This window comes from Helicoverpa zea, chromosome 25, assembly GCF_022581195.2.
Source record: "Helicoverpa zea isolate HzStark_Cry1AcR chromosome 25, ilHelZeax1.1, whole genome shotgun sequence".
In the NCBI taxonomy this organism is placed as follows: Eukaryota; Metazoa; Arthropoda; class Insecta; order Lepidoptera; family Noctuidae; genus Helicoverpa; species Helicoverpa zea.
Window position 1 is genome coordinate 1,919,114 of NC_061476.1, and position 21,707 is coordinate 1,940,820.

The 21,707-nt window shown below is 36.2% G+C and overlaps 1 protein-coding gene across 6 annotated transcripts in view; it reads right to left on the reverse strand.

The window, feature by feature from the left end:
* Window positions 1-845: 845 nt before the first annotated feature.
* Window positions 846-21,707, reverse strand: part of LOC124642746 (inositol 1,4,5-trisphosphate receptor) — a 105,703-nt gene continuing 84,841 nt past the window's right edge. For 4 of the 6 annotated variants that reach the window (XM_047181375.1, XM_047181374.1, XM_047181372.1 and 1 more), the window contains 19 exons: window positions 19,978-20,118; window positions 19,675-19,766; window positions 19,315-19,444; window positions 18,396-18,509; window positions 17,901-18,040; window positions 17,357-17,537; window positions 16,363-16,592; window positions 15,512-15,610; window positions 15,088-15,225; window positions 13,983-14,175; window positions 13,131-13,253; window positions 12,470-12,657; window positions 10,903-11,067; window positions 10,289-10,466; window positions 8,281-8,507; window positions 7,723-7,888; window positions 7,073-7,233; window positions 6,032-6,196; window positions 846-5,537 (listed from right to left, as the gene is read on the reverse strand). In XM_047181375.1, coding sequence (XP_047037331.1) covers window positions 5,445-5,537; window positions 6,032-6,196; window positions 7,073-7,233; window positions 7,723-7,888; window positions 8,281-8,507; window positions 10,289-10,466; window positions 10,903-11,067; window positions 12,470-12,657; window positions 13,131-13,253; window positions 13,983-14,175; window positions 15,088-15,225; window positions 15,512-15,610; window positions 16,363-16,592; window positions 17,357-17,537; window positions 17,901-18,040; window positions 18,396-18,509; window positions 19,315-19,444; window positions 19,675-19,766; window positions 19,978-20,118 — 2,924 coding nt within the window. In that variant the 3' untranslated portion in view covers window positions 846-5,444. The remainder of the gene's footprint in view (window positions 5,538-6,031; window positions 6,197-7,072; window positions 7,234-7,722; window positions 7,889-8,280; window positions 8,508-10,288; window positions 10,467-10,902; window positions 11,068-12,469; window positions 12,658-13,130; window positions 13,254-13,982; window positions 14,176-15,087; window positions 15,226-15,511; window positions 15,611-16,362; window positions 16,593-17,356; window positions 17,538-17,900; window positions 18,041-18,395; window positions 18,510-19,314; window positions 19,445-19,674; window positions 19,767-19,977; window positions 20,119-21,707) is intronic. The other 2 variants (XM_047181376.1, XM_047181373.1) reach the window with 1 other exon arrangement.

Consider the following 21,707-nt stretch of genomic DNA (forward strand, 5'->3'; position numbering starts at 1 on the left):
CTTGTATGAAACCGCTGAAAACATATAATTTTCATCGTATGTACTTAAATGTTCATTATGTTAACCTAATGGTTACCTTCGACTGTACCACATAATCTCGAAGTTCAACATGTGCTATCCGTAAAGTACGTGACTTAGAATGTACCTACGCTATAACACGTTTATAATTACTCATGTGAAGTGTTAATGACGATTTTATAATGTAGGTACTTAGTTATCTCCTTATACTTTACCGAACTTCAAGTGTATGAACTATGATGATAGATTTATACTTAGACTTGTTTCGCCTGCTGTCGCTGAGTGAAACCTCTTTAATTTTTTTTTAAATTATCTCCACCAGACCACGAAACTTTAAAGTCCTGTATACTCTCCCTGGAGCACAAGGCATACTTGCGGGGTCGCTACTCCCCGTCATCCGCCTCTATATAATATTATGGATTTACCAAACAATTATTGATCTCTAAATTCACATTAGGAAAGATAACAAACCCAGGATTGACATTTGTGATCCAATAATGCGTAGATTACAGTACCGATAGCACTGACTCATAAGGTAAATAGATTATCATAATAATATGACAAAGATAAAGCTCGATTTTATATGAAACTTTACAGGAAATTATAATTGGGAATTTCCATGTATTCTCAGTATTGTGAATCAGGAATTGTCAAACTTTCCTAAAGCCACTTATTTATTAAAATGCTTCTTTACTGTTTAAATTTGGAAAGAGCTACATTGCGCCTAAAGATATAAAAGTTAATTTAATCTCTTTCGTTGAATTAATCATTACTTTTTTACAATATTATTTAGGCTGGGTTATTAATAGTAAATGAAACACCAAAAAAACTTTGTGCCGTAACTTTATTTTTCATAAAAACAAAATAAACACGTTATTGCAGGCATCACAACGAATCGAGTCGATCGCAAATCTTACACTATCCTACGTTAGTACGCGTATGTAAACAACACACTATTACTAGAATTTCTTAAATCTTCTTTGAAAAACAAGTAGCTACAGTGTTAGCGAAAAACGGAATTGTTATTCCACGTCATTATTTTTTTTATTTGCCATTTAAATTTAAGGGTCGTTTGCACCGTATAACTGACTATAACCAAACCATAACCAGCTGTCAAATTATCATTAATAGGGTAAATCGGCGATTTGAGGACTGGTTATATGGTTTGTTATCGTTATATGGTGCAATCCATCCTAATATTATTTTTGACGTTGATTCTGTTTTTCGCTAACACAGTTGAAAGATTCGAAACGCAGATCTAGTTACAATGGAATATAGTATATGTAATAAATAATATAAAAAATACACAGGGAATGTATAATGTGCAATAAATATAGTGTATAAAAACAGTTTTTTTGTTAAATAGATGATTTAAAAATATACATCTCTAGAGAAAACTAGCTACGTAGAGTTGGTCAAGAGATATATTAAGATTTATGTTAAAATCCGACAGCTTTACTTGAGTAAGTATTATCACGGGTTGCAGGGTAGTCAGAAAGTTTAATTTTAAAGATTCTAATTCCAAAATATCTACTTAAATTTTATTTCTATTTATTATCTGGACAAGATTTTTATATAATTATGAATTAACTCTACTAATTCTTTTAATTCATTTACTTTATCCATTTTAATTATATAATTTAAAGAGCACGATAAAAGTCTAAAACTTTTCGTTTTCTTTCAAATAGGTGATTTTTTTCTTGGTATCCATATTTTCCATCATGATAAACTTTTTTATAACTGCGGCCAACATATAATATAATAGAAAATAGAAAATTAAAGCGTTTCAATGTAAGAAAATAAGGAATGTTAGTCCAAACGAATGTATAAATCTGGTCAATTAGTTAAACAAATTACTTTTTTAAGTACATACAAAATTATGACAATAACAAAATATTACAATAATTGCCTTTTGCTAATTGGCAGATTCGCTAAATTATACGTGTTATAGTGATGGGATGTTATCGGTATGTGATTATCGATAAGTTCGATAACCCTCAAACAAAATAAACAAAGAATCGCCAATATAGCAAAAGGTTTAACATTTTCTAAACATTTGGCATAAAAATAGCTCTATTATATATTCCATGTTTATATAAAAAAATCACCACGACCTTATGGCACGGTGCGTTCTAAAGAAAACTAAAACAATGTAGAATCACGTTTTTCTAGCAATTTAATGAAAACTTTGAATATACTCAGATGAGTTAAAACTCTTAACATAAGACTTCATTTATTCATGATTACCTGTATCAATTTAATTTATAAAGTTTTGTTATAATTCTAAACATTTCTCGGTAAACTACGTTCAATAAAACTTTACATCACAAAAATTATCTAAATGTTGAAATATTCTAAACTTAACAATACATATACGAATAACTTATTTTCACACAATTTTGATTTATATAGTTTTAACTTAGATATAGATTTTCCAAATTACCTAAAGTAAGAAATTCGAATGATTTTTGATATTTCGCACCGAAGTGGTGAATTGCTATCTTTCTTGCAAATAACATGAACTTTTTAATGCGATTTTTTTCCTTGTTTTTAATGTTCATGTCATCTAAATACCTCGTTTTACACATTTTGATATTTGATTGCCAAATCTCTAGCGTATTTGTGTCGTCATCATGTCATTTATATAGAACAACCTTTTTCTTATAGTCGGATAATATATAATCATATATTACAATATATTTGATGGAGACTCAATACTGATACTTGCTTTAATTCGTTTACATTTTGGCATTTTATTGAGCATTACATTTTTATATTAATCAAACTATTTTCAAGCAGTTTTTTTTTGTAAGAGTTTCATTTTGAGAAACTAGTTTGTCAACATGCCATCGGGATCAGTATTAAACCTCATTGTCTAGATAAAATCTAGAGATTCGAAGACTTAATCCTAAAATAACGTAACAACTATCACCTCCAGCCTAACATTACACAAACATGACCCACACATCGACTCGTAACTAGACACATTATACTCAGATCTTTCTCAAGATTATTTCGTATTTATATGAAGTTTTTGAAGCAAAGGGTAACACAAAAACATAGCTTAGTCATTATTGATTTAATCTAAAAACATAAGAGGTCAAAAAGATTCTTATAACCCATCATCTTCCGAGCGTTTTTCCCATCTACGTTGGGGTCGGCTTCCAAGGAAAAAAGATTTTTATAACTCTTTCATTTAAAATTATTTCCGATCGATTTTATTTGATGCCTATTGCTTTAAATACTTCATAAAACTCTTTACAAATAAAATTTGATATCTAACTACAGTTATAGGTAACTTGTTTGAGCTGTATTGCACATCCAAACCTCTAACAAGGGGGGAGATATTAAAAAAATATATATATAATTACATAAAATAGAATAGAGACATAGAGAAAATCCTTCTCGATACCAAAATTACCACGACAGTAATTTTCTTTGAGAATAGAGAAAACACATTATGAGGCTTTTTGTCGATAAATCAGGTTTAACAAAATTTATCGAACTGCAGTAGCGATATTTATTATTAGATTTATAAATAAAAGTGACATTTGAAAGAAAATTAGTTTTTAGTGAGCAAAGTAAGCAAATAAATATATAATTTACGAAAAAAACATTTAGAATTATCTCCCCCAATAAAAACTATTCTAACTACTAGAACAAAACTACATTTGTTCAGATTTCATTATATAAACCTTGTATATAAAAGACAGAAAAAATCCGATTTACATATTGAGAAAATCAGGCATAGCCTGGGTATAAAGTCATGGTCGTCCGGCAGTTTACATAATGTCACACAGTATTTTAAAATGTCGATAAATTCGACGGCCATTTTTTCTTTGGAAAAAGATCTTTTGACTAACTTTCCAGTATTTTTATAATACCTCGACATATTATGTGTCGCCTCACTGACTGCTATATAATCAGTTTTTCATATATACATATATCCGTATATATACAATTTTTCTCTTTTCTGACCATGACTTCACACCTTCAAGTCCAGAGAGTGACATACCGACGTCGATTCATTTTCAAGGTCAAATATTTAAAACTTTAAATATCTACGTAACAGTTTATTATTTACCCATTGTTGCACTAATTGGTATTAAACTTAGCTACATAATTAAGTTTGGAAAAATGCTTATTCAATGTTATTGCTTTGATTATACTTGATTTAAATATAAAAACGATTATTAGTATTGTATATTGCTTCTTAAGCGGTAAATAGATTTGAAGGAGAAAATCTCAGGACTTTTTGACCAATTTATAGTTTTTTTTCTATGTAGGAATTTTAGCTTACATGATACTGAAATCAGTGCAACAGGGCAATAAATCGTCTATCCTACTCTACCTAGTCAAATATCATAACAAGATATGTTTGAACTATTAGCCTAGTCACATAATCACGTCGGCACTAGCCCGTATCTTTATGAAAACCTTACGTATTATATTTGAAGTGTCGAGACGAAATAGCGATTGTTGAGCGGTTGAGATATGAATAATTATTGTAATTTTTACTTATTTTTATCGATAGAAAGCAAAATTGCTGAGTGGTTTATTTCAAGGAATATATTCCACGTTTTCCGGGTAAAACTATGTGTAAGCGACAAGTGTGCCACTCGACAGAGCTCTTCAAGATCGGGAAATATTTCAAAACGAACTTGAGCAAGTAATTGTTTTCGCGAAAATTAATTACTACAAATTCTTTTAAGAGCTAAAAATACTCAACTGCTCAAAACAATACTCGTACGCTTATCAACTCGTAAAGTATTTACATGTAAATTATTCGATAAAAATCGACGTCAACGTGTGTCGCGGGAAATCCAAGCGTATATAGTATATATACTGTAATATATAACTCTATTTATATATGTATTTGTTTATATTGTGCGGTATTGAGGTACCTTGATCGAGGTGTACATATCTTAGGTTTTACACACCGGTATGGTATTCACAATAAATTAATATAAATATATTAACTATAATTCGTAATCTTGTATTTATGTATGTCGTTTTCTACCTGGGTTATTACTAAACAGAATTAAAATATATACTTCTAATAAAATGTTAATTTTTATAACAAGACTAAAGTTGATATTTTACTAGTATTTAGTAGACTGAAGAATTTACAAAATAAGATTCCTTCAATCAATTAGTTACATATCATTACTTCTTGGTTTTTCAGCAGATAGACCAGTATACTAAGAAATCCAATTCAATCATAAGAAGTCGCAATATCGATAACTTGAACATCGATAAAACGACCACAATAACGTTTACCGTTAAAAAATCAATTTACAGAAAGAGAAAAAAATCTACAAAAAAGCCGGTTTATTCTACTGTAAAATTAAGCTAATCACATTTTAACCGGCTTATGACATACATACATAAACACAGATGTCCGGGTGTTCGTCTTGGCATGGTGTTCACGGCGGCAAGTTCATTTGCAAGTTCTGCAAGTACGCCGAGGTTGAGTTTAGTAAGCCGATCCGTTGTTTTTGCTTCCTTTGCTCTGTCATCTGTTGAACAAATATAGTTTTTAGCACGCTTATATTAGCTTCACTTGTAACTATGTATGTAAGAAAATCTTGGAATCTCAATGTGACCCACTTCGTTGTCTTCGATTAGGAAGGATATTTTTTTTTTATTATCTTGGTATGACAAGTTCCTCTGCGTTTTCGAAGGCACGATAAATTGTCATCAATTAATCAATCATCAATCGATGAATCAGGCTGTTAAATACATCTGTGGCAGTCGTTACTGGTAGTCAAGAAGCCAGAAATTCTGACAACCAGTCTTAGCTACAGTTGCCAGATTGCCCGGGTAACTGGGTTGAGGAGATCAGATAGACAGTCGCTCCATATTTCATATGGTACTTTTTCCGTTAGCTCTACAACCCTTCGTGGGTCTTGGTCTCCTTTACAATTATCACGAAGCTAAGCTGTTTTTTCATATGGTGCACTGATATTCAACAGCACCCGGTTGTGGAAAGGCTAGGTAGATGCCACATTACCTGGTCCCGCAGGTCCGTGAGGAGTTCAGTGAGGGTCCGCACGGCTCGCTGGGCGCGGTCCAGCTGCGCCTGCAGGGCTCGCAGCTCCAGCTCCCCCCCCTCGCCCTCGCCGCCGCCCACCAGGGACAGGGCGCGGAGCCGCGGGAACCAGTCCAGGTTGTTGGACTAGGGGTAAGTAAAAAAAGAAAGTGAAGTGAGAAATATTGGCAATGTTATAACTTATACTGTCGTACCACAAAAACTTTTAAACGTCTGTTGAACACTTGTCTAGAAAAAATCTGATTATGACGTTGTAAGGTCTGTGCTGCAGCCACACTTTTTTTGAACAAGTGTTCAACAGATGTTTAAGTTTTTGTAGTAAAGCTGATAATGTTTTAATTACATAGTTGTTGTATAGGTACTTTAAAATGATTATTATGTTTCAAATTGAAAACAAAAAATTGTTATAGTATTCAGAAGATTTTTAAATAACACTTTAATAGACATAAATTCCCATAACTTCCTAAAAGGCAATTTAAATGTTGTTGATATCAACTAATTGCCATTATTTACTTATCGTCACATACTTTTTCTAAAAGGACATAGATGTTTTTAATTACATGAAAAGGGGTGAATCATACTTGTACTATACTTGTAATCCTACGTGTTATAATCGTAAATGCACATTGACTTTGCATGACTCGACAACTTGACCATTATAGAGAACTCCCGATCACACTCACACAAAGACAATTTGCATATCCATCTACACACATAAGTATGACTCACTCACATTTCGAGATAAATCATCTATACAAATCAACCCTAGTGATGGGACACAACAACAAAAACTATCGACATGACATACTTTATCATCTTTTTTCCTTATGTGAAATCATCAAATGACTCCTCCCGCTGTGGGTTGGCAGGAGTGAGGGAGTGTCAGACTCTTACTGACTAAAACCAACATCTTCCTTCGTAGGCCTTTTATGTACCAGGGCCGCGTTAACTCTTTCGAACAAGCCCGCAGCCCCGGGACCTGCTGGGCCCCACTGGACATACCTTGATCATGGAGTGCACATAGCTCTCGGGGCCGGTGAACTCGGTGGGATCCTTGACCCTCACCAGCACCATGAAGTAGAGGTAGTGCCACATGTTGTGTTCGCTCTTGATATGTTCCTCGAACGAGACTGTCTTGTTGTCAAAGGCTGACCTGTTCAATCCTGTGCAAATTGAAGGTAAATTAGTCAAAATGTGTGATTGTGGAGGGCCTTTCGCGTTTGGTCTTGGAATTCGTTAATTTTATACAGTCTTGCGAGTTAAGTAAATGCGTATTTACTTACTTACTTTATTACTATCTAAGGCCCATTGAAAATACTGTACATAAATCTTATAACATTAAATCATACACTAAAATACATATTTATGCACAGTCATTTTTTTAGTTCGAATATCTGACAAACAAAACTGATAATTGAATCAAGGAAATTCTGAAATGACATCTGATGCGAATTCTAAAATACCATTTATATTCCATACCACAGCAGTTTAGATGTTTATCATTAAATTATATATATTTTTTTACAAACTTGAGACTTACTATTTTTCGTCTTATCGAGAGAGCTGTAGGTTTAATCACCAAACTAGCTCTAGTGTCAGAGTTTTCTCAAATACGCCTGTCGGCTTCTGATATGAATGACTTATTAACTCACCACAAATAAAACAGGTGTTTTTCAATATGTGCTCCTTCTGCTGCTTCTCGCTCCTGAGGTCTGCGAAGGTGTCGATGATGACACCGAAGATCAGGTTCAGCACTATGATGATCACCACGAAGAAGAATAGCAGATCGTACACCACTCGGGCCACGAATAGCGGCTCCTGAGGTGGGGGAAATCGTGTCAAGAACTAATTGTTGTCTTCCAAAAACTATATTTTTCATTAAATAGTTTATTAGTTCATATTTGAATTAAACAAAGACATCAAAAATTACTTTGAGCTATATTTATCGCGAATGATAAGATCACGTCTCATATCTTTTGTTAACCTAGGTGGAATACTAAAAACCAATTTTACATTTGTATTTCCTTCTTGTTGACAAAGCATTTACCTTGAGGGATGTGAGCGACCAAAAGAGATAAAACACTGAGTGACCTCGTATGCATCTAAAAACATATGTGTCTTCCGAGCCTTTTCCCAACTATACTTACTTGGCAACCTGGGCAACTCAATACACCTAAAAACATATATGATAACAATAAACCCATACTCACAAAACTAGCGGGAGCTCTCAATATATCTCCGATACCGCCGCCATTCCTCAGGCCCTGGTTGAGCGTGGTGACTATACACATGATGAGCGAGTCACAGCTGCGCTCGCGCAACTCGCCGCCGACGGACACGAAGCGGGAGCTGCGGCGGCACTGGTCGGCTTCCTTCAGGTACTTGGAGGCACCGTCGTCGGCGCAGCCGTCGGGCTCATATCGGGGGTCGTCGTCATCTAGGGGGGGGGGGGGGGGACAAAGGGAGGAGGGGATAATTTATTTTTCATCCCACCATCTCGGAAAGGGTAGTTTTACCCTTTGATATCTGAGCGCAAAAGCCGTTTTTATCCTCTAGAGCGGCAAAGTGATTTGAGTTTAGAACATCGTGTGCAATACTCCATTTGTGACAATCTTAATAAGACTTTTCAAACAAATACATATTAAACATTCAATTAATTAAGTAATTTTTATTATTGTTTTTACGTAGATTTTTAACCTCGTTTCATTTTTAAACTGAGTTTTCAAATAAATTAACTTTAATAGGTACTTCTTTTTAATTTGATACTCATATGTGCGCGCCATTTTGTTTTTTTTTTTGCATTTAGTAATTTCCTCGATGAGGTGGGATGAAAAGTTACGTGTTGCACTCGAGTGCAAAGATTTTTCACCTTGTGCTCTTTTGATTCCCTCGCTATCGCTCAGGATTCTAATTATTGAAACACTCGCTACGCTCGTGTTTCAATTTTAGAATCCTTCGCTTGCTCGGTCATCAAAATTGAGCCCGCGGTTAAAAAGCAACTTTGCACTCTTGTATAACAAATAACTATTTAGATATTCTCTTTTATTTATTTATTCGTCCATCATCATCCTCCCAGCCTTTTTTCCCAAACTATGTTGGGGTCGGCTTTATTCGTCCATCAACAACGTCAAAACTATTTGAGTAAAAAAAACCCGACGAAGTGAGAATCTCCTCTTTTTTGAGAAGTCGATTAAAAAGAAACTTATATATGAACTCTGTTTGCTTAATGCGTAAGTAAACTAAAATAAATAAACTTGGTACATTTAACAAAATTGTTGAAAGTAAGGCTTTTTTTTCGTGGTTGTTATTTGGGTAATTTTCCAGGATTTTATAGTTTTATGTGATTGCGTTTTTAAGTGCCTCTTTGTCGTACTGTTGAAAGTATTATCAATTTTAAATTGTATGCTGGTTACATTCAGTTAAAGAATCTTAAAAAAACATGGATTTGTCGCTGAATTATCGAAGTCTAAGTTACCAATAGGCAAATGTGAAAATTACAGTTGTCTGTAAATTGTGTAATATTTACCAGAGGTTTTGCCCTCCCCCTTTAATCCTCCACCTTTAATCGATTAATCTCCGAGAATCTACAATAAAATTCCAGATGAGGTTAAAATACTACCTCTCCATAAATTTAAGAAAACATTGCAAAAAATTCTAATTGAGAAATGTTTCTACACGGTCGATGAGTTCCTAAATGACTAATTTAGATTTTGATATAATTTAATTCTAGATGTAATTGTAAACATTTCTTATTTTACGTAGTACGTAGTCCAAACTATATTTGTACGTCTCACCTTAGACAGAACATAGCGCACTATTTTATTTAATTTTAAGATCTACATTTTATGTTTACAAAAGTTTACAAAAGAGCTCAAAAGAAAGTTTTTTAAGAAATATTGCTTACTCCTTTTGTTTATTATTTAATTGATCTTAATTTTAATATTAATTTTAGCACTGTATTAAATAATTAATTTTGTAATTAGTAATTTTTAATTAAATTGATAATGTTTAATTTTAATTTTCACATTGTCGTATTGGTATGTATCATTATTTTGTCATAATTTTAACTTTAACTTAGTAGTATAATGCATGCAGTGCTTACCTTTAAGAAATTGTTACACAAGTATTGTATTATGATGACTGTATTTAATATTTGTATCGTGTAAACGATTGTTGGTGAGCCAAATAAATAAAATAAAATACATAAAGCCCACTCACCGTCCAGCCGATCGACGCTGACGAGGAAATGGTCTCGGAAGAACATGTAGCCTACGATGGAGAACATGTAGACCAGCACAAGCGCCAGCACGGCCGTCAGTAGGATGGACCGGCCGTTGCGAGTTACTGATCGCATTACGTTCAAGAGAGTCTCTTCGCGGTACACTATGTCTAGGAGCTGGGAATAAAAGTAGTAAATAAATTATATTAGCAGTAGTAAATAACAATAGAGATAGAATTAAAAAAAAAATGTGGTGGAGAAGGAATTTGCAATGCCACCAGCATTTTCATGATACATTTGCAAAGTTCTCTGTTTTTTGTAAACAGCGTTAGGCTGCAGCCTTAAAAAAAAACAAGTTTCTAGTTCTAACATATATGTCACTAAAATCAGGATAATAATTTAAATATTTATCTTAGCATTAACTATGTATTGAGATTTATTTTTTTGCTGAATTGCCATCTTCCGTTACACCTCTTAACGGTGTTAAGCAAACTATTAGATACGTATGTCTAAATATACATTCAAATAATATGCAAAACAGTCAAAATGTACAAACAAAACACAGACCAATTTCAGTGACGCAAAACTACCTGACCAGTTTTGTTCAACTCACCAGAACAGAAAAGAAGAATGGATGCCAACATATCCCGCAGAAGCAGAAGACGAGATAGACGCTGTGGTACAGCAGTTCAGGGTCTGTAAGCACCTTCCCCGGGGACTTGGATAGCGTGCCCTGGTTGCCCATGATGCTCACCAGGTGGATGCCTTTCACCACTATCTGGGGGTATAGCAAGATATGTCATGGTGTGCCCAGATGCTGTACATAGGCAGGTAAAATAGCCTGCTCCTTTTGAAAAATAAGTTATTACATAACTGCGATTGTGTCATTGGTTTGATTTCTATAATTTGTCAATATAGCTTAGTGATATGTTTTTAATTATATAAAGTAACTTCTGTCTGGAATCGTTAAGCCGCTTATTACTTCAGTAAAAGTCGTTACAACTCCAAGCCAGAGGCCGTCGAGCAAAGAAAAATGCCACTATAGTTCGGCCATTCAGAGAATGCGTTCCTGACACGTCGCGATTGAACTGACGACGTAACTTTGCAATGGCGTTGCAGTTACGATAAAAATATTTTTGCTGGTTGTTTACCGTTTTAACAATTGAGGAGCATTAAAACAACATTATTATATCAATAATCAATGAATGTTATAATTTTGTGCCAAACTGAGTGTCAAATAACTTGGTAAACAATATTTTTCTAAATCTATACTGCGCTATTACAAGGTTATGTCAGCGGTTTATATTTTGTAGTGCTGTGCTAAAAATAACAGGCAAGTATCGTAATCTGTTCTTATACAGTTATAATATAAAATAATACGTTTTGATTTTCTTTTTAAGAATTGGAAAATAATGGACTATAAGACTTAATTATAACGTTTATGAAATATAAAAATAAAACTATGACCAAACCGCATTTTTATACTTAGATTAAAAATGGTAACCCCAAATGGCGTTATGGGCCGCCATTTTGTGACGCTAAAACAGTCGTCCGTTGTCGTTTCGTGCGCATAGACCACGTTTTTCAAGTGTTTTCGATCTTTTTTTATTTGATTACCCGGCTTTTGTTAGACCGAGATATCAGGATTGATTCTGTTATTGATAATAATATAATTATACATGTAGGCGAAGATGATGATGAAGACACCACCTCCTCAAGCAAATCGGAGTCTGATTAATATTCTGTTCGCACATTCAATTCAATGTACTTGTAACAAAGAATAAATAAAACAATTTTATTATATGAATATTACCTTTTTTTGGTTTCCACTTAAATAACTAAAATATAAAACAAATGATTCCGCCAATTTAAAACGAAAATAATCTTAAAATAATGCGGCGGTTCATTTTGAAGGAACGGTAACGAACTCAGTGTTATGTTGTGCCCATCACTAGTCGTGACTAACTGATAGGTGTCAGGAACGCATTCTCTGAACGGCCGAAGTATAATACTTCAAACAAATCCTATTCAAGTTATCTTTATGTAATTTTCAACAAAATACAATATTTTTTTTTTCAACAATTATTATTATAGTAGAATTTCAAGTACCTCCAAACAATCCTATTGTCTTTTGATCATTCATCATGACTTTTGGTATTAATATGTTGTGTTAAACTTACAGTGAGCATAGCCAGCGCCCACAACGTGGGCTCCGGCCCCGCCGAGTACATAAACCGCACGGCGGCCGACGCCAGCAGCGCCCGGGCTCCGCCCCCGCGGGGCAGCCACGTGACCAGGGCTCCGGCCACCCCCGACACGCACCACACCACCAGCGACAGGTGTTCCCCTAGCTCTGCGTGTGTGAAAACAGTACCATACATATAGAAGCGTCACCTTAACTGGTTGCAGAAGGAGGTATGCTGCGGCTCAATACATGCGGTTATTGTGAAGGAAAGTCAGGTTTCCTTAATGGGTATTAGTGAGCCAGGTTTTTTTAAAATCGATATGTTGTCTTCTTAATGGAGAATATCAGTATCATACATAAGGCTTCCTTGAATGGTCCTAAGTTTGATCTATTTACTTGGATTTACATAAAGATTTGAAAATATTTTTTAATATTTAGTGAAACGATTTCCTCATGGTCAATAGTTTTTATCGAGTGAGGTTTATATAAAAACTACTATGCATTTGTAATCGAAAATAATCGCCACTCATTGCTGAAAACCAGACATAAGCCAATTTCTCCCAAACAGATTCAATGAAAAATGTCATATCAAGGATCAAGATTGGTACGTCCCAGTAAGCAGTAGATCATGCATTAACAATAGTTTAGAGACTTACTTGGATTCTCGTCTTGGAAGGGATAGAAGAAGGCGACGATGATGTTGATCAGAACAGCGAAGTTGAATAGTATGTTGCTCCACAGAGACATGTAGGACGAAACCCAGAATAGGAGACGCTGTCCTAAAGTCAAAGAAATAAGGTTCACTTTACATTGTAATTTATACACTTCTAAATTAATATAAGGAATGCAATTTTATTACTTGTTTCTGTTATAGAAAAGCTCTAAAGATGGCGTCACGCATAATTACGGTACACGATCTACCGTAATCTTCTTCAAACTACTTACACCTTAATCAACTTCGTAAACTTCTTAAATCAGATAAAAAACTGACACACGCATCTCAATCTACGGAATGTGAATAATAATAATTGAGGGAATTTCTACTATAGCGCTTTCGAACGAGTATACAGGAGTGGCTATATTCTCTAGCGTAAAACCGCTCTTGATCAAAGTCAAAGTGAAATCATTTATTTCATTTAGGCCTTTACAAGCACTTATGAACGTCAAAAATTATAAATAGGTTTGATTCTAGTTGCCCATTCCAAAAGTAGCTTTCTATGGAGAAGAATGGGCAAGGTTACTCCATTACACTTTAACAAAAATAGTAGGTGTTACAGTTTGTATGTGTTGATACATACGATAACAACATGCGAAGATCATGTAGAATCACAGACAAAAAATATGAGAAGATCATTTCGCGACCATGTACAGTCAACTTCAGGTCAGTGGTAACAGTTTTATAGGAAAATCGTACTTATTACTATTGAATTAAGGTGCATGACAGTTACCACTGATGTGCGGTCTACTGTACCAGTTCTGCTTTACAGAGCACCCTACTTTTAACTCACCCCTAAGCTTCTTTTGCCACTTCATCTCGTGGAACAGGTTGTCCAGCCTGGAGAAGAAGTCAGCGACCTTGCTGCCCTGGTCGTCTCGCTCGGCGCTCTGCAGTACGCGATGCTTACTATCCGCTGGCAGATATTCGCAGATCTCCGGGATCGGGAACACGATTTGTTCCATGCTCCTGTCCCTTCGAACTATCTGTAGACGATATTTTATTCATATCATTTATTTGGGCTTATTATATTAAGCTTTTAGTGATTTTTGTAGACCCTGTTAGGGCACATCAACATTGGACATTTAATGCCCGTACGTAATAATACATCTTTCAAGGAAGTCGTGGTGGCCTAGTGGGTAAAGGACCAACCTCAAGTACGAGGGCGCGGGTTCGATCCCAGGTCAGGCAAGTACCAATGCAACTTTTCTAAGTTTGTATGTACTTTCTAAGTATATCTTAGACACCATTGGCTGTGTTTCGGATGGCACGTTAAACTGTAGGTCCCGGCTGTCATTGAACATCCTTGGCAGTCGATACGGGTAGTCAGAAGCCAGTGAGTCTGACACCAGTCTAACCAAGGGGTATCGGGTTGCCCGGGTTACTGGGTTGAGGAGGTCAGATAGGCAGTCGCTTCTTGTAAAGCACTGGTACTCAGCTGAATCCGGTTAGACTGGAAGCCGACCCTAACATGATTGGGAAAAGGCTCGGAGGATGATGACGTAATAATACATCTTTCATTATTATGACAATTCAATTATAAATCATTTTTGTCCAAAATGATAATAATGTTTTTAATATTTTTTAAGACAAATTTTTCATCATCTCCCAAGCATTTTCCCAACTACGTTGAAGTCGGCTTCCGGTCTTGCCGGATGCAGCTGAGTACCAGTGTTTTAACAGGAGCGACTGCCTATCTGACCTCCTGCGCCTGATCTCTCTCCGGTGGTGTCGGATTGCCGTCCCATTGGACTACGAGAATGAAGGAATAGTGAGTGCACCTGTATCTGCGCAAATGCTCGTGCATTATAATATGTCAGCCGCCGTGGCCGAAATCGGCCTTGGACTTTTTTATTTATATTTTTGCTATTGATATTTGGTTGTTGCGAGAGTGGTACCTCTATCTGCGCGGTGTGAGTACGGTAGTAGCGCAGCGCGTCGGCGTTGGCGCCGTGCGGCGAGGCCCGCACGAGCGCCGCCAGCTCCTTGTTGTGAGCCGCCAGCTGGTGGCACAGGATGTAGATGTTGTGCCCCACCTGTGTCACACACAAACCAGCTGTGTTACATGTTCCACTGAACAAAATATTCGGGAATCCGTAAGGTCTACTGAAAGAAAATAAAGAATAAAAAAAAAGCCAGATTCACATTGGTATAAACAGGCGTTAAGACTGACCTCCATGGATGGATTGTGTGAAAGTAAATATGGTAAGAAAGAATGTTACTTGTGAGATGACGGCAGATAGAAGAGTATGGAAGAAGAAAACATGCTGCGCCGACCCCAAATAAAATTGGGATAAGGGCAGGGAGATGATGATGACTGACCTCCTTGGGCGAGACGCCCTGCACGATGGCATCGTCCTCCGAGTCGGAGTCGGCGTCCATGCCGTGCTCCTGGTGGAACGCGGAGCAAGCAACATCTACCTGTTAGCATACAATAACATTACATGGTAAATATATGAATAGTCCTGCATTATACAACACGGTAAATATATCTATAATTGAATGAGTTTTAGGAAGAGATGCACTATTTAACCATAATCATGATAAGCTGTTAAGTCGTCGATTCGACAAATGAGAATCAATTTGACGTTTGGTTGAAGTTAAATGGTGCAACTACCATTGATTATAAACTTCTCAACCAAAGAACCTCTAATTTAGATAAAAAAATATATGTGTAATGACATTCTAAGGAATAATCTATACTAGTTTAAAGCTGATTAGTTTGTTTTACACACTAATTTCAGTAACCACTGCTCCGATTTATTAGGAAAGACTATAGGCTACTCTGGCTACTTTTACTCAAGTGCGCTAAATAGTTCACATAAACCTCAAGCAGAAGCTAGTACCTAATCCAACGAGCATATTTTTCACTAGTTTATGCCAGAGGTTTCAACCACATGCCGTGGGAACTTCGGCACGAATCGGATAAAAAGTGGCCTATAGCCTTCCTCGATAAATGGGGTATCTTACTGAATGATTTCTTCAAATCGGACCAGTATTTCATGAGATTAGTGCATTCAAACAAACACACAAACTCTTCAGCTTTATACTATTATTAGAAAGAAAGAAAGAAAATAAATTTTATTGCGCAACAATAGACGCATACACACACTTAAAATTACCTGTAGATTTATTTTCTGTTCTAGAATCTGTTACAAAACTGAACCACTCACCAGCTGTTTCGGATTCATGTTGTACAGTATCCGTTCGGCATTGTTCTCGGAGTCGTTCCGAGACTCCATGATGGCCAGCAGGAGTTTGGAGGCGTTGTTCTTCAGCTCCAGAACTAGGTCCATGCGTGTCTTGCCGAGAGGGTTGATGTCGTTTAGAATTAAAGCTGTGATTATGTCTAAGCCGTTGCTTTCGTGTGTCGCTATGCAGTTCTGGTTTTCGTGGCAGGGGCCTGTGAAAAGACGAAGTCAGACAATATATTTTTGGAAGCCCATATTTATAAATTCTCAATTGTAAAAGTCATTGTGAAGTGCATTTATGTGAATTGCATTATTTGAGTCTTTTCTAGATTTATTTTTGAATTATTGTTATTTAGACATTCTATTACTGATTTTACGGTATTATTGATTCGATTTCCATATGTGATTTTGTTAATAGCATTTACAGTTATTGTACTGTCATCTGCACCTTTGGAAGGACGTTTTTATAAATTATGAACAAGAGCGGACCCAACACACTCCCTTGGGGAACTCCATATTCAACTGCACGTTTAGTTGACTTAAACACTTCTTCTTTTTTACTTTTCAGATTAATTTTGGATACCTCAGTGTATATTTTAAGGTTTTTAAGATATGATTCTATTGAGTTTATTACATTTCCACTGATACCATATTATAAAGTAAGTCTGACACCAGTCTAACCTAGGGGTATTGGGTTGCCCGGGTAACTGGGTTGAGGAGGTCAGATAGGCAGTCGCTTCTTGTAAAGCACTGGTACTCAGCTGAATCCGGTTAGACTGGAAGCCGACCCCAACATAGTTTGGGAAAAAGGCTCGGAGGATGATGATACCATATTATGCTTCTAATTTTCTTAATAAAATGTCATGACTAACGCAATCGAATGCTTAAATCATATCACAATATACAGCGCGTGGGGAGTAGTTTCCTCATGAAAACCACGAGAAACAGGTAAACTAGAATATATACAATTATTTACCTTGGCAATACTCAGTGAGCGTCTCCAAGGTCTGGTTGATGAGCGCCACATTACCCTCGTTGATGTACAGGCCCAGTAGACCGAGACCACCCGTGGTAGACCCACAGATGCAGTCCAGGAACATCAGGGTTTCTGACACCAGGTTGTAGTTAGATTTGTTGTTCTGATTGCGGAGTAGATTCTGTGGAGAGAGAAGTGGTTTAAAGTTGAAGAAATTGGGATAATTGGGGGGAGTATTTTATGTAGAGAGATTAGTTTAACTTTATCGGGAACGAAAACTCGTTAATCTGTACTAAGATTTTTAAGCTAAAGAGTTTGTTTCAACTCTCTAATCTCAGGAACTACTGGACTGATATGAAAAATTGGTTCAGTGTTAGATAGCCTATTTATCGAGAAAGGCCATAGTCGAGGAGGTTTTTATCCAGGTGTCCTAAATTCTTATCACGCATTTACGTACGAAGCGAATCCGTTGCCAGAAGCTAGTTATTGCAATATACGAGTAAATAAACTGAGTTTCTTGAGGGAAAACATGTTCGTTCGTTACCTGTAGGTCAGGATTGTGATTCTCACAGAGCAGCTGCAAGAACCTCAATATGGGCCTCATGATGGCAACCTTGGCCGGGAGCACGTCCGAGTTGCCAGCCTCTTTCTTTTCCGCCATTATCTCTTCCAGAGCTGTGGTACCTGGGACAGAAATGACTGTAGTTTAGCTTACAACGTACCATAGCATAAAGTTTCATATAAAATTATCAGAAGTTTTTGTTCAATACATTATTAAACTATTCAGAAAATAGCAAGAATATGCAAATTAACATTCGAGAACTTTGAAAAAAAAAAAACAGTTTTCCAATTACTTGAATCATAAGAAGGAATATAGAAGAAGAGGACCACCAAAGAAGCGACGGAAAGGGTGTGAAAGACGATATAAATAGTTTTACAACGGAAATGACGTCAGTTAGGAATGAGAATAGAAAGATGATAAAATTGGATAAAGGCTAAGGAATGACAATGATTAGAAGCTGGTGGTATCCGGACTTACCATGCGACATGGTGTGTATATCGGAGTACGCGTGCACAGCAGAGCCGCACGCGGTGGTCACCTCCTCATCCATCTCCTCGCCCACCACTAGCACGCCGGGGCTGGTCTTCGTACCTGGGCAATATCATAAATATTATTACATAATAGCTTTTTCCGTGCTTTCACACAAAAATATAGTCGTGGTGGCCTAATGGGTAAAGGACCAACCTCTCAAGTATGGAAGCGCGTTCGATCCCAGGTCAGGCAAGTACCAATGCAACTTTTCTAAGTTTGTATGTACTTTCTAAGTATATCTTAGACACCATTGACTGTGTTTCGGATGGCACGTTAAACTGTAGGTCCCGGCTGTCATTGATCATCCTTGGCAGTCGTTACGGGTAGTCAGAAGCCAGTAAGTCTGACATCAGTCTAACCAAGGGTTATTGGGTTGCCCGGGTAACTGGGTTGAGGAGGTCAGATAGGCAGTCGCTTCTTGTAAAGCACTGGTATTCAGCTGAATCCGGTTAGACTGAAAGCCGACCCCAACATAGTTGGGAAAAAGGCTCGGAGGATGAGCTTTTTCCGTGCTTTCTTTCTATGTCTTTGAGGATCATATACATGGATAGTATATGGTTTAAACTCGTCTAAAATAGGAACAGTACTAGAAGAAGCCATTTTGTTTAATTCTACTTCAGGTCCACAGCTACTGTCTCGAAACATTCCACCGAACCAGCAGGTAGACGCCCTAGGGAGTCCCAGCTAAGGGATCGTTAGGAAAAGTTAGAAGGAACATAGTAGGTTTTTGTCCGTAACAATCTGACTCCCTCCTGCGTTATCAAAAGCGCGAAGGTAATTTGATGATTTCCAAAAGTTACCTATAATTCGCCTCTTATTTGCCTCTTTTTTCGTTATGAGAATGATGAAGAGACCCCAGGCTTACCATCAGCGGTGACTGGCTTCTGCTTCTCGGAGTAAGAAGTGCGCTGCTTGTCGCCGCTGGCTGCGGCAGTACTACTGGCAGCTAGTGACCGGATCTCCTGCTGTGCTTCACGCATTTTGTCGTAGAATACCTGCACAAATTAAATTGTACTTCAACTTTTTGCAATTTTTTTTGGAATAGTAAAAAGGAAAATTGTGGGTCCAAGAGGATTTGAATTTACTTTTGTTTGATGCTTTATGAACAGCAGTTAAACGTAAAATTATCATGTTAAAAGTAACCCTTGAAACCTTCAAGTCTTTAAAGGCGTAAATAGACAGAACAATTATGTTTTACATTAAAAAGATATACACAGATACATACCTTAAAAAATGCTTGAGATATTTCGCCGTTTTGTAGTTTGGTAAATATGCTGTTCTGAATTATTGGGTTTCCACCTTCCAGGAGAGCGATACCTGAACACAAGTCATAATTGTTTATTAACTCTGTCAGATTAATATACAACAAAGTCAAGGCTATAGTGATATGGTTAAGTAGCATTAAATGTTTTTCTCTGAAAGTAGCAGTCTTAAAACCAACTAAAACTTGCTATTTTTCTTACAAAAAAGAACTTTACACTAAAAGTCCCAAAGCCAAAATCAAGTTACTTCTCACACAAATACTTACCAAGCTGTATAGCTTCCAGGAAAATGGCTTGTCGATTGGTGCTTTTAATCACCAAGTCTACCACCAGGTCCGAAGCTCCTTCCTTATCAAGGTGCGCCTGAACTTGGGCCAGCGTCTGACCAGTTCGCAGCAGCACTTTGGCTGTACAACCATTATTACATGTAAGTTGGGTGAATGTTTCAGATGGTGGTAATAGCAAACGGTGTTAGAAAGCTTTTTGGGATGCTAAATGAAAATAATTTTGGGTGGGGGTAATTTGGGTGTTTGTAGCAAAGATTACAGGTTTTGGGAGAAACATTGAAACGCTTACGGTGGGTGCCACCATTTAACTAGAACGATTACCCAAACATTTTCAGTTGTCAGTTGGCAAGTATGATTTGGCTATTATTATAGTTAAATGGTGTATCTCATCCTTAGAACCGTCTCCAATAGTCTAGATGTACTGAGAAAAACGATGTCAAGGGATTTACATACATATCTTTGTTTCATTTTGGGTTTTATAGAGTTCAGAATCACACAAATAAAGGTGTAGACACCATATTATTGCAAACGAAATTGCGGGTAAAAGTTAAACTACATAGGTGTTGATATTATATAATACAAAATAAAAAGTGCTATATTAAGAAATGGGTATAGCGACAAAGCAACTAACTAGGTGGTTACTCGCATATAGTGATTTGCACGTTGTGTCCAAGTACATACATTACATACTTATTTTATCCATGTGTGTTATTGAGCCAAACCAGCATCTAGCACGAAATTTTAATTATAACAAATATTCCAAATACTGAGATCGCAAAAATATGTCATTATTTATATGTGGCACCAATTTAGCAAAATCTCATGCTAGATCCAGTTTATTTCCATTATAATCTATGTTTACAAATTTTAATCCATAAAGCGTTTTGGGTGCAATCAGTGGTATATAAGTAAATAGATAATTAAAGAAGTATTACTTATAGCCCAAGGTTTCCGAGGGAATTTCCCATAAGAACTAGCTTAAGTCCTTATGTGGCTTTTGTAAAGAATAGTTTCTCAGGCTCTAGATCATCTTTGTACCCTTTTAAGTCGGTTTACTGATTTGGCGTGAAGTCTGGATTTCAGACGGACTCATTTTCTCATTTTATTAGTAAGGATTATACCATAAAGTGTGCACAAAACGCTCGTGTGTATAATACATTAGTTATAACAGTTTAACATTACGGTCTAGTGGCATGGACCCACCTGTCTTCATCTTCAGCGGATGGCTTTCTGCGTCGCATGCGGTGAGGTAAACAAAAACATCGCTACACTAATCTATTAAGTGTTAAATGTTAAGGTGCCTTTGTTAAGTACACGAGGAAAAAGTACATAAGTATTACGGTAGTTATTCTTATTTATAATAGTGATTTTTTTTTCTGAGAAAAAATAAATCTGCCCCAAAATCTGATTAAATCAGCCCCAAAGTCTTAAATTGCTTAATACGAATCAACGATAAAATCTTTTTTTTATTCTCATTTGTTAGGTGGAAGATTCTACGACATTAATGTCGGGGAATGAAATGCGTGAACATCTAATTTTATTTTACTTTTTCCATAACAAAGGCACCTTTTACGGCACTATAAGTATAAACTAAATCCTATCACCATTACTAAGAACCAGTTTAGTTTCAGATTAATTTTTGAAAGTTTATTAATTTGTTTTTTCAAAGAGAAAGATTATCAAAAAGAATTTTTATCTTTAAACTATGA